Consider the following 13,334-nt stretch of genomic DNA (forward strand, 5'->3'; position numbering starts at 1 on the left):
GTATAGAACGCTATGGACTTACTAGCTTCTGCTTTCTCCAGCTGTTCTATTAACAAACAAACATGCGACTAGCTCAACTGTTCTGGGGGACTACGGTACTGTAAGCTTCGTAATGTAAAATGAAGAACGCAATCTGTTTTATCTCCTAACGTATTGCACAAGTTGACTGCAGGTATTAACTTAAAAAGTAGCTACAAATATTCAAATGTCAAATAGTTTTGATGTCATTGACAGTATTTAAAAAAAACATCCCATGGCTTTTTCCAAATACCCCGGTGTATGGTACAGTATACCGCCCAAGCCTATTTTGCTATGGCCATCTCAGTCTCCGGGCTTGAAACGGATTTGAAAACCTGTGGTTTGAATTGAAGTGAGCAGTTCATAAGTGTAGAGGAAGGATATCATGGAACTGGATTATGTTTGGAGGAATGGTCTAAGATCCCTCCCAATGTGTTCTCCAATCTCATAAAACATTTTAGGAAAAGGCTCAGTGCCGTTGGCCTCGCAAGGTTAGGTATTGAAAACAGGGGTGGCAATAATTTATAGAGAAAACATATATAGCTTTTTAAACAAAATATTTTCATCTGAGCAATTGTATTAGTATAAAATAATATATATATTTTTTTAGCATACAATATAGCTCAGTATTTGTATTATTTATTGCAGTCTTTTTGCTCATAAAGGTTGCCAATAATTCTGGAAATGACTGTATATGCCATCAAAGAACATTTGTATATCAAAAGATAAAAGACTGGTCTTTGTGTACAGAGATAATCGAAAGGATAAGTATTTGCATAAATGGCTATAGCCGTTCACAAACCTGGTCCACCATTTCAAGATATTTTCAGCTCACTGGTTGAATTGAGCAATCTGTGCCAGCTAAAGCACAATTTGGATTAGCAAAGGTTCCACTGATAGGTCAGCTTAGTCCTTAATGGAGCGGCTTAGGCCTTCTGTACATGATTATAACATTCTTAGCAGCCTATTTCCTTGTAGCCAGATGTTCCGGAATAAACACCAGGGTGTAATCATGTTGCTTTCCCCCTTAAACCCAGGCCTGGTGTGCTCTTTTTGTGACAGGGAAACTAAGCCGTGCATACAGATGTCTAAGTAACTTTCTTAATACAAATAATATAGGAAGAATCTACGTAAATAGGTGGGTAGGTAAAGCGCAGACATTGCGATTTAGCTACTGAACAGTGCTGACATGTTTTGACACTGCAACAGAAATGCATTACAAAAACTCATTATCTTCTGACCAAGGTTCACCCCTCTTCCTCTCAGGACTGCTTAAGAAACAAATATCTTCCATTCATATATTTAATTTAGTCAAACATATATTTTTGAAGTGCCTCCTGCATATGAAGAGCTTCTGTGAGTGGCATAGGATTTTGAAATATTATTCAGATTCCGTAATGAATGTGGACACATACTGACATCTTCAGATTGCAGCAAATAGCTTTCATTCTAAGTGACCACCTACTACTGCATGTTTAAAGGCTTGCTGGCAGCCCTTTGCTGAGTAACTTTATAAATAGTTGCAGAAAAGAGCTCAAGATTTTGAAAGGAAGGCTATAGTATACCACACTTAGAAATTATGTATACAAAACTCAGGGATTTCTAAATGTTTTATGACATGCTATAATAGAGTAAAGAGACAACTATGACTTAAACCCTATTCATAATGCTCATTTGATTTGATTTCAATATTTCAAGTGTCATTCAGAGCTCTATTGAACTGATCATGCTGGTTTAATGGAGCAGATTGATAGGTGAGTGAATTATCTCCACATTCTTTGCACAGGCATTTACTCTACGTGACCTTTTTGTGTCTACAAACCTCTGTGTGATTTCACCCAGACACCAAAAAGGGAAGGGTATTGTGAATTGTCCCATGTGCGTGATTCCATTAATGACTCCATATCCTGGGGTAATCAATAAAACGACAACAGAAAGAGACCAGAGGCAAACTGGAGGTTCAATATCATACTTGGAGTGTGATTATACAAATTGAGTCAGATTAGGGATAAACCAGGTTAAACTGACAAAAATGCTGTGAAATTCTGACCTCCAATTAAATTGATCACGAATGAAAGGAATCTACAGTAGCTTCTCTAACTTGACGTGTCCTGATTTCATAACTTAAACGTAAAAATAATGCCTCAGCAACACGGTAAATGTCTGAAGGTTCCTGCAGGCCAGTTCTTTTCTCACAGACGAAGAAAGTACATTGAATCATGAGCTCATTTGAAGACTGGGGGAACAATTGACAAGTCAGAAATAAATTTAATGGAGATTCATTGGTGGGTTCACATTCAAAGCAATGCAACCTCTATATTGTAAGCACTCATCAACACCCACTACAACACAATACAAAAGGAAGGAAGAAAGACAGTACAGTATATTGGAGGCCGATGATTAAGGACGATGATTAAGGATGATGAAGATGATGACAATTCCAAAACGTATAACTATAGAATTATCTGCAACTAGGAGCAGATGCTGTCAGGGATATCATCAGCATTATTTGTATTAAATCCATACACTATGAACAGTAAACAAGTGTTTGATATTAAGTTTGTGGGAGAGAGGATATATCACATCGGTAATATTACACCAACAAATTGACAGTCACAGAGCGTGAGTGGAGTCTTGGCCAACTCCAAATTCTAGTTTGGAGTGCAGTGCTGTGGACAAATATAAATATATAAGGCACTTTAATATATATAAGGCACTGCATCTAAGTACTAGAGGTATCACTACAGACCCTGGTTCAATTCCAGGCTGTATCATAACCAGCTGTAATTGGTAGGGCAGCGCACAATTGGCTCAGTGTCGTCTTGGTTAGGGTTTGGCCGGGGTAGGCATCATTGTAAATAAGAATTTGTTCTTAACTGACTTGCCTAGTTAAATAAAGGTTAAATAAATAATCTATGAATAAAATATTGTTATTCTACAATCTAAAAGACATTCAGTCTTTGCTTATCGGGAGCTAACACTCACACTTGACTTTTTCCTACTGGCACTGACTTTGCTGATGAATATTGATGAAAAAAAGTACTTAGTATGACTGAGATGTGGTTGTCCCACCTAGGGCTGTTACGGTGACCTCATTACCGCCACACCGGCAGTCACGAGTCATGATGGCAGTCAAATTCCATGTGACCATTTAGTCACGGTAATTAGGCTTCTCCAAGCTCTGATGCTGCTGATGGTCATTAGTGTCCTACCAAACGTGCAAACTGCCTGGTACTCCGCACTCTATTGTTCCTCTAATCACTCTGACATCAATGCAAATGTAATCGAAAATCGAATCAAACACTTCATGAGAGCCCATGAGCTCATGTTGCCTACTATATTTATTTCTCAACCTTCCTAATATTAAGCACATTGCTTCTCTTTAAAACAGGAGTATAGCCTACCTAGCTGGCATGAAAATGAACCCCGGGAAAAGCGTCCTCATTCACTATTTAAGTGCATAGATTACATGTATTTTTTTCCACTATCCCTGTTTCGAGAAAGGTGCATGACAATGGTCCATTCTAAATCAAAACAAATTTCTCACACATATTATTTAGTAAAGACAAGATTAAATCAAGAATAGTGTGATGGGTGACAATATTAGGCTATCACTTGTAAATTATATATTATCACTTGTGAATGATGCCCAGCTAAAGGCAAGCAATGCATGCTTTTTTTTACGACTTTTTCAAGTCGCACACCTCATGTAGACTATCCCATAAGCCTATATGTTTTGATAAGGTTTGTATCACAACTAAAGTGGCCAAATAACTTCTTAAAATGAAACGCATTAATCCGCTTTACAGCGGGTGTAGAGCCTAACTGGCATACATACTCAGCACGTGAGTTTAAAGTTTGGCGAAGATCATTTTCACCATAAAAATGCACCTTTATAATAAAAGCATAACATGTATAATCGCATTTGTGGTCACTTTTAAGAATGGAGTTTTCCTGCTAATGGAACATTTGCGCTTATAGCCTACTGCCGTGTGCACATTGCTGCGCTTATAATGTGATAGCCTAATAGTTTATCAACATTTAAAGCTAAACGTTCTCATCTGTTGCGTCAGGCTCATTGCTTAAAACAGTTTTTATGATGCTAGTGGTTGTATTAATTTGGGTTCTATCGCTTCCCACAACTGTCCCGGACTATGTTTGGAATATTTATTTCTCCCACAGAATAGAATAGGCCAACTTTTGTACTAAGGGGGATAGTGGATTGCCATAGGCTAGTGCTTTTGCTGTTCGTTATGCCTAATTATCTTGTTGGCTGACAAAAAGTAAATGTGGACAGTTCTTCCAATATATTCAATATGTGTCTCGGAATTGGATAAGCACGTGCGCAGTTGCGTCCCAGATGTGTCTGTCTTCACTTGTAGCCTGTGAGAAAGACCCGATCATGTGACTGAGTGCCATGTGAGTGAGAGGTGGTTCAGAACGCAGTGGGGAGAAGGGAATTATAATTATTATATTCAGACCAAGGGCACAACGGCCACTGGCCGCAAAAAGCATGGATTTTTTTAGGGGGAGTACGGCCACACAAAGGGGATTCAGACGGGAAATTCGAGGCATTATCAAGTGCTTGTTAAATTGTGAACAAGAGACTGATGAAGTGTGTACAGCCTGTGCAAAAAACAAAGTAGAGCTCATGCCTTTCATGCAACTTTTTAGAGTTGATGCATCTTCATTAGAGTTGCATCATGCAGCCTTAGAATGTATTAAAAATCAAACATATAGCCCAACATTTGTATCACAACTAAATAACTCTAAATTAAGCATATAGGAGTACCTGTTTCTTTGTTAACCGCTCAAAACAGAATAGCCGCATGTGCGCACTCCCTCAAATAGTTTGGAGAAAATGTCCTTTCTATTTTATTCAGCTATGTTCAATTGTTTTCTTCATACAATAAAATAATAGAAAATAATGCAACAAAATTCTAAGCAAATCTTGTCTGCTAAATGAACTAGTGTTGCCCACAGCCATATGGCACAGCCAGATCAGGGCCTAACATAAGGACAACGCAGAGTATGCTATTCTGTTCTTCTGAAATATACTACATTTTCTTCATATCATGATTCTTTAGACCTGTCTAAAATAAATCATGGATTTATTGTGATGGTGTAGGCTATATTACATTGATTTGTTAGACTTTTTAAAATGTAGATGTTCCAAAGATCTGCATCAGTAGGCTATGCGTGGAAGTCAGGAGATGCTAAATGTGTTTATGTTAATTACGGTCAATTACCGTGAGACCGGCAGTTATTTCCTTGACAATCACCGGCTGACAAAATGTAATGACCGCCACAGCCCTAGTCCCACCTAGCTACAGTATCTTAAGATTAATGCACAAACTGTAAAATGACTAAAATGTCAAATTCAGAATCTAAAGCCATTTGAGTTATTAATCAACATTCAGTCTTTGCTTTTTTGATTCCATGATTCCTGGATCAAGAATTCCAACTAAAACCTCCTGTAGTGAAACATGTACTGTATAGTACAATGACAGTGTGCACTGTACCTTCTAACAGCACTCTGGGTTGATGACAATGTCTTACAATATGGGTAACCCATATTGAATGTTATCCATGGATGGTTTTATGTCACTTTGTTCGAACGATGGTGTGAGCCATATGGGGCTTTCTCTGATGTGAAGTGGTTTTATATATTTTATGCCCACATGCTTATCCACGCACTAATAGATGTCCTTCACTCGTCACTCATGCAAAGGCCTTAGTATGAGAGAGATGTGTGGAGATTCTTCCATCCATGGTCAGCTGCAGCCAAATCTCCTAAGTGGCCAGATGAGTGTTCCTAGCTGTTTTTCCCATGCAGGATAGGAAATCTATCAAGTTCAATCTGTCATATTGTTAATTGGTTCTGCATAACTGAACCAGATCAGCAAAAATGCCCTGGATACACATTTCACTCTTTGCTTCTGACATACTCAGGTGTGACCAGCAATTACTGTTTGGACTTTTATTTTGTTCCAATATATTCTTGACTGTGTTTGGGTAAGGTAAATAAATGACATTGAGAGACAATGAGGGTGACTGATAATTTGTACTTGTCTATTCACTGTGGTGCTCTGAAGCAGAATACAGGCCATCACATCTGCTTGTTGTTGTAATTGCAACACCAATCGTATAATATAAGGGCTATTGTGAGCAAATTGTATGTGTGTAGCCTGAAGCACTCTCATCAGTTCATCCAAATGCACATAAACAAACACAAGTGAGGAACATTTAGAAATAACAACATATATATTCAAATGAGGGGCATGTTCCTAGTATTGTAGACCTGTGTATTTGAGTGCTGATAAAAACAGTAATGTTTGAAAATATTTTTCTCTTAGGGATGGATCTGCAGAGTACGGTTTCGGTTCTGATCTAAGCCACAGAACTTAAAAGAGTGACACAGAAAATGAACTTGAAAGCTGCCGATAATATCTTTGGAATCCTTGAAATGCGATTGCTCCTATTCTCCTCCTCTGGCTTTAATCTTGTGAAAAATAGGCTAATTTACTGGCCAATGTATAATAATAATGGCCTAATCATGCAGTTTATTATGATGTTCCAAGGATCCATAAAGTTTTTTTCCCTTGCCTTTGTTTTATTTCATGATGTTCTATGTCCAAAGAGAGTGTGAACATTGCTTCAGATCTCAGCGCAGCAGTCTGCTGTTGTGGGTAGAGAAAGTGCCTGGCTCCCCCACTGTTGGAAGTGGAATGGTCTTCAGGGGATCTCAAGAAGAGAGCGGGAAAAGGTTTTGATCAGGACCAGCTGTCAGTTCTCTCCTTAACTGTTCCATTGAAGCACACAGTTCTTCTGCAGTATAATGGGCTTATTTACAGCGGGGAGGCTGTGTTATGTTTTAATTAAACTCACCTCTCCCTCTTTTCTCACCAGCAAATTGTACACCAATGTTGTGCTCATTACACGTACCATGTAAAATTCCAAAGCTGAGAGATGGAAGTGTGCCAGAAAACAGCTGCAACATGCCCCCGCTTTTCTTCTCAAAAGAATGCCTTCATCCACCAACAAAGACAGAATAAGTCCATTTACAGTATTCCTCACGAGAAAAAAACAAATGTTGTTTTCTCCCTGGATAGGACCCACAGTGTGTGGACTGCTCAGGGAATGTACAAATGCCATTGACATGACATGGCTTTGTGAGTTCGATTCAGTACCAGTGCCACGATGAAGCCAAATGAGAGATTGGAGCAGCTTTTATTACTATGCCAGTGTTTTATTAGAAATGACCAAGCCTCTCAGCAGCAATGTTTTCTATATGCCAAGAAACAGCTTGGCCTTATTAGTGTCTGGGATGCAAATGAATATTTTCCCCAACTCGTCATGCCTCAACATTTTCTTCTTTAATGGTTTTGACAGGGCGTAATGAAACATATTCATTGAGGAAAATGCATGGGCATGTCCCAGAGCCCACTCATAGTGAGTGTAGCAGAATACTTCCTCAGTAGGCGTTTAAGAGATGGTCATGAAATGGCACTGTTGGTAGTCTGCGTATTGAAAGGAAATATGCATTTCCTGAATCTTTTGTAACTGCTCCAGACGTGTGAATTTAGCATTCATTTTGTCTCTATGTGAAATGGTTTAAAGCTATGATGGTCGGTGGGGTGAACTTATACCTAGTTCACAGTGCACAGATAGTGGCACCCAACCTGGCGAAGCAACTATATTTCAATAGGTGTTTGTCTGAGTCTGGGCCAACATCTGTAGCTCTCCATTGGTTGGAGGATTCAAAGGACATTGCATTTGCATGAGTTTGAAACACCTGACAGAAATGATCAGTGCTGTCATCCTCTTTTTTTCCTCTGTATATTAGAAATCATGAAGAGAAGCAATTCAATTGCTTTTAACTTCAAAGCAGCAAATGAAAATGCATTTAAAAAAAAACTTTTTCCTGTTTACAATGTACTACTTCAGAACAGCATGCTTTCAAAGTACTTATTGAAATGACCTTTTCTACCCTCTCATATTGAGAACTGCAGCTTTGTTGTCATAATATATAGTAGTCACAGTTTTTTTCTCCTGTCTAAGTTGATACAAGCACGACCACCATGTACTGTACTCTGTCATATAACCACTGCATCCCCATATGCTTCAGGAGCAGGACGTGAGTGACTCACTGTCTTTCAGGAAAAGTGAAGTCCTTATACTTATGTTAGATAGGACTGGATTCAATCCGTATTGCCGAAGTTCCGCATTGTAGCCCTATTGTCATGCAAAGACAATGTTCCCGCGTTAGCGGAGACTGCATTCACGATAAACGCTACATATGTTGGCTCAATCAGATATTACATTTACATTTCAAGTGCGCTATATCGCTGAACATTAGCGATAGGGATTGAATCCAGCCCTTGGTGTATAAATTAGAGGATCTGCCGTTGTGGTACAGAGGTAAATGTTAAGAGATGTGTTATGTGGTCTAACTGAGTAAACAGCAGATGGTTCGCCGGGCCTCTTTAGCGTTCTGTGTTTTATTTACTTACCCACCTGAATGACCCACGTTGAGCTCAACAGCTGATGCGTAGAGAAATGAGAGTTAACTCTGCTCTTGTTTACTTCAGTTCCGCCAGAGTGCAAGGCCAGAGGAGTCATCTGCCTGGCGCATGCCGGGAAATTAGCTTGTTTATCAGCATTGTGATTTCTGTTCCGCCTCTCTGTTCCACTGACATTTTCGATGTACACGATCCATGACTGATTCATTCTCAATCAAAATGAGTTCGACCTCAATCAGAGATGAAGGTATCGCGCGCTTGTTCAACCTCCATTTTTTTTTAAATTAAGCCTGATGAGGACAGTAGCGTATTATGTGGCTGACTTATATAGAAGAGGTCACCTTGAGAGTCATTTATCTGTTCTGTCAATGGGATGTTCGCGTCAAAGAGGCATGACTCGTTACTGTTGAGGCATGCTATTTTGTGCTTATGGTTCTATATAGGATGTGCCGTGCATATGTTGTTTCAAGGCGATTCATTGTGGTGTGTTTTATTGAGTTTCCTCTCTCTGTGCTTTAGTTCTCATACACAGTGATGGCACACCCTCGCTACCATCTAACATGCTTTAGGACTCCATTCTCGACCTATCGAACATCAGCCCATCAGCTTGAAGACACTTGAAGGGAGACAAAACAATCCTTTAGCCCATTCATTTACCCCACTTTGCAGGAACTGTGGAAAACATTGAGGAATGTTAATGAAAAACTAATACTCCTTCCCCAGTCAACTATTGCAATCTGATAGGTATGTTTTAAATCCCATACAGCCTAAGAAAATAGCCACAGCCCTCTATAGTATCCTTGAGCCAAACAGAATCCAGGGGGAAATTATACCCATCGCGGGAGTGAATACTGTTACAGAAATGACATTACCAGACACTTCCTGAGACTTCCAAGCGCCAGTCGCTCCGATGTGGTGTGTGCAAACACCTCGTGGTGTGAGAGATCAACTTCCTGCCAACACTTGATTGGTCTCACCAGTACAATTGAGCATTCTCTTTCGCATAAGATTACCAGTTCATATAGAATGTGTCCGGGATGCAAGACGAGTTGATGTGGCTATATTGTACCATCTTTAGGTACTATGCTGATGACAATCTAAAATTGAAGAAAACATTGTACCTCTCCGTCATCTCGTGAAAGTGGAATCATTTTATTTTGAAGGAATTTGAATAATGTATGAGATGTAGATTTTCACAAATTCCAAAGAAAAATATAGCCATCGACTAACAAGAAACGCGCTATAATTAACTTTTATACAGCAAGCGAGAATTTGTAAACAGCTTACTCAAACAATCCAACTAGCGGCATATTTAGCCAGTTGACAGTGGTTTCATAAAACTCTATCACAATTTGCAATTCATGAGATCTCTACCTATATTGGTATATACATATACAGTACTATACCAAGGCATATACAGCAAGAGCTACGGCCATTTCACAGCTATTCAATATGGCCAATTACGACCGGCGCTGATCATGTCTGAAAACAATAGAACATGGATTGCAATGAAAAAACAATGTAAACACATTTAAGTATTGATATTGCTGGAGGTAAACACGTTCGAGCACGAGGCTCTTAATCATATCCAGCACGCATAGAGGAATAAAAGAGAAACTGTAGGAACTAATCTCTCTTTTCGTATGTAGGAATACACATTTGCAATATCTCACAGCACACTGATTTTCCCCCAACTTAGTCCAGAGACAAAGTTTGAACATAATAATTTAGCGTGCACAGGCAAATGCGTTTCCCTGTTTTTATCCCTGAGATAATCTCCCAAAGGCAGGGGGCATTCTGTTCTAACTACAAATTATCACAAAGAATCGTATAATGAATCAGCCATTACCGTCAACTGAACAGCCTCCATAAACCTTTAAGAAAGAAACAGGAATAAGTGTGTGGCACCACAACGCAGAAGGGGAAGTGAATGCCTTAAGGAATGAAACTCACAGGCAGGCACACAGGTGCTGCGCGCACACAGAATAAATGTATTGACAAAAACAATACCCCCAGGCACCAGCAGTATTAATGATATGCAGTGAACTCATTATTAAAGTTCCAAAACAGCTCCTGGAGTAACACAGATGGAGCCAATTAGGCAATGAGCATACTTGCTCACTTGCCGTTACATCTTCTGTTTATTTTATCTCGCACATATTACTCCACGGATGAAATAAGCTGTATGTTTCTCCTCGCTACATAATGTCCAGTGATAATAACAGTTATTTTCACTTGTAATTTCAAATAATTTATTGCTCCATAAATACCAAATTTGCTTATACCCTGTCCTTGAGTACCTCATTTGTGTTGCAGTAGGTGCAGAGAGTTCAGTATTAACAGAGCTGAGGTAACTGCGGCTTTGTGTTCACAGAGATCTGATGCCTTCGACGCTGGAGGGACAAATCACCATGGAGAAGACACCCAGCTACTTTGTGACTAGCCACGCCCCAAAACGCATCCACACGATGGCCAGGGACATCAAGTTAATCATTGTGGTCCGCAACCCTGTCACCAGGGCCATTTCAGACTACACACAGACTCTGTCCAAAAAACCTGAGATCCCAACCTTTGAGGTTTTGGCATTTAAGAACCGGACGCTGGGCCTAATAGATGCGTCGTGGAGTGCTCTACGTATAGGGATCTACGCGCTCCACTTGGAGACGTGGATGCAGTACTTCCCTCTCGCCCAGATGCACTTRGTCAGTGGAGAGAGGCTTATRGTTGATCCCGCTGGCGAGATGGGCAAGGTACAGGACTTTCTMGGYCTCAAGCGGATCGTCACGGATAAACACTTTTACTTCAACAAGACGAAGGGATTTCCTTGTCTCAAGAAGCCAGAGGACAGCAGCACCCCGAGATGTCTTGGCAAATCTAAAGGGAGAACTCACCCTAAAATTGACCCGGACGTTATCCGCCGACTGCACAAATTCTTCAAACCCTTTAACATGATGTTCTACCAAATGACTGGCCAGAACTTTGAGTGGGAGCTGGAAGAGGGCAGTGACTCTCGGGGCTCTCAGAACTAACAGACTGTTGCCCCACGTCACAGCCCCAGCTACACCACCAGCCTTTCTCAATAACACATCTACTGTCTGTCCCTACCGCTTCATCCTCTGAGAGAGTGCTTGAGTACGTCAATCAATCATGGCTGTCTTTGAGAAAGTGTCTGTATCCATAGGAAAAAAGAGTTTACCGATATGCTTCTATTCTCTCCCTCAAAACTAAAACATTATTGTACATACTATACATAAAATTATATTTATATTTGTGAAGAGGAGAGGATTTTATTCCTTTTGTTTTAAAAACATAGAGCTGATATATGAATCATGTCGACTATGACGATGCATGCATGCGATAAGTTAAGTGTCCTTACCTCCTGAGCCCTAAGGGTGTATTCTGCCTGCTTCTTCTCCCTTTACTTTTCATGCAGTTTGTTGCCCTTTCACCCACACCCACCAGCGCACAGTACAAAACAGTCATACTACCCAGATGACTGAGGCCATGAAGTATTCTGGATGATTTATTTCAACACTCTGTAGAGATAAAAGAAAATAAATGAATCTTACAGTAGAATTATCCCTTGACGTGACACTCATGTCGTATTTGAGGTTGTCCGTGTATGTATTATAAATGGAGACAATCCCTTTTTTGTTAATCCAAGTTTACCAAAGCATAGCTTTAATTTCCTCAGAATCAATATTTTTGTTGACCTGCACTCGTAGGTAACATGTTTTAAACGAATGTACAGTACATATATTTCAAATATTTTCTGTATATCATCATTTGTGAAGCTGGAATTGGCATATGGTGTATCAACTAAAATGTATTTCTCACACATATCAAGGGATTACTGTAAATGTCACACCCATGCAAAGTATCCTATGCCCAGTAATCTGAAGTAACAGTATTTTGAGGTGTGCACAAAGTATATTATAAATGGAGGAAAACTATTCTAAAAACTATTTTATATAGAGCTATTATATGATAAATGTGACAGAACTACTACGGGAAAAAATGTGCAGTGAGATTTGCGAGCCAATGGGGTTCTCCTGTTATTGTTAAGTCGATGAGGTGAAGAACAACAGAGGAGGACCCAACAGAAGGGTGTTAACAAACATCTGGTGCCACGCAGTCTTCTGTCATTAAGAGATAAATGGGTTAATTAAGTAAACCTGGAACATCATTGTCAATGTCAAATTGAGGATTTGCTTCAGACAAAATGTTATTATGCACAGGTTTACCCAGTAAATCACCCATATTGTTTTGAGAGTATCATGTATCTGACTGGAATATGTCTGCCTGTTGAGGAAACATTATGTACATCATCGCATTGCAACACACTTGTGCTCATCTTCATCCAGGTTTGTATACGTGGCACGGATTATAATAACAGAGTTTTACAGGCCTTTTTTGCTTTTCTATAAATGTTACTTTATGTTTCACTCCATGAAATAAGAAGCGTCATCCTTTTTGCAGAGCTTGGTGTGCTTCTGTCTGCTGTCTTACTACTGTCTCTGGACTTTTCATCAGTTGAGACAATCAATACAGTCAATGAGTCAATAAATACAGTCTTCTACACATCAATGGTCGCCCACAGCTATGATGCATTACACTGTTAATCTTCCCTGTTTTCTGGTCGGCCATGACAGGCTGGATTGGTTCACTCTCTGCCGGCCTCCCTGTCACCCAGGGGAGGCTGGGTGCAGCAGCTAGTTACACAGAGCAATTGATTCAATCAAGGTAAGAACTATACTACCCGTTCTAGCACTGAGCATGAACACGTACCTCAGA

At 39.8% G+C, this 13,334-nt stretch overlaps 1 protein-coding gene across 1 annotated transcript in view; it reads left to right on the forward strand.

Moving 5' to 3' along the window:
• Positions 1-13,127, forward strand: part of LOC111980178 (heparan sulfate glucosamine 3-O-sulfotransferase 4-like) — a 97,509-nt gene extending 84,382 nt beyond the window's left edge. The window contains exon 2 of the mRNA XM_024010848.2: positions 10,915-13,127. Within this exon, the coding sequence (XP_023866616.1) occupies positions 10,915-11,569 (655 nt within the window). The 3' untranslated portion in view covers positions 11,570-13,127. The remainder of the gene's footprint in view (positions 1-10,914) is intronic.
• Positions 13,128-13,334: the final 207 nt, after the last annotated feature.

Source organism: Salvelinus sp. IW2-2015, linkage group LG20 (genome assembly GCF_002910315.2).
Source record: "Salvelinus sp. IW2-2015 linkage group LG20, ASM291031v2, whole genome shotgun sequence".
NCBI lineage: Eukaryota > Metazoa > Chordata > Actinopteri > Salmoniformes > Salmonidae > Salvelinus > Salvelinus sp. IW2-2015.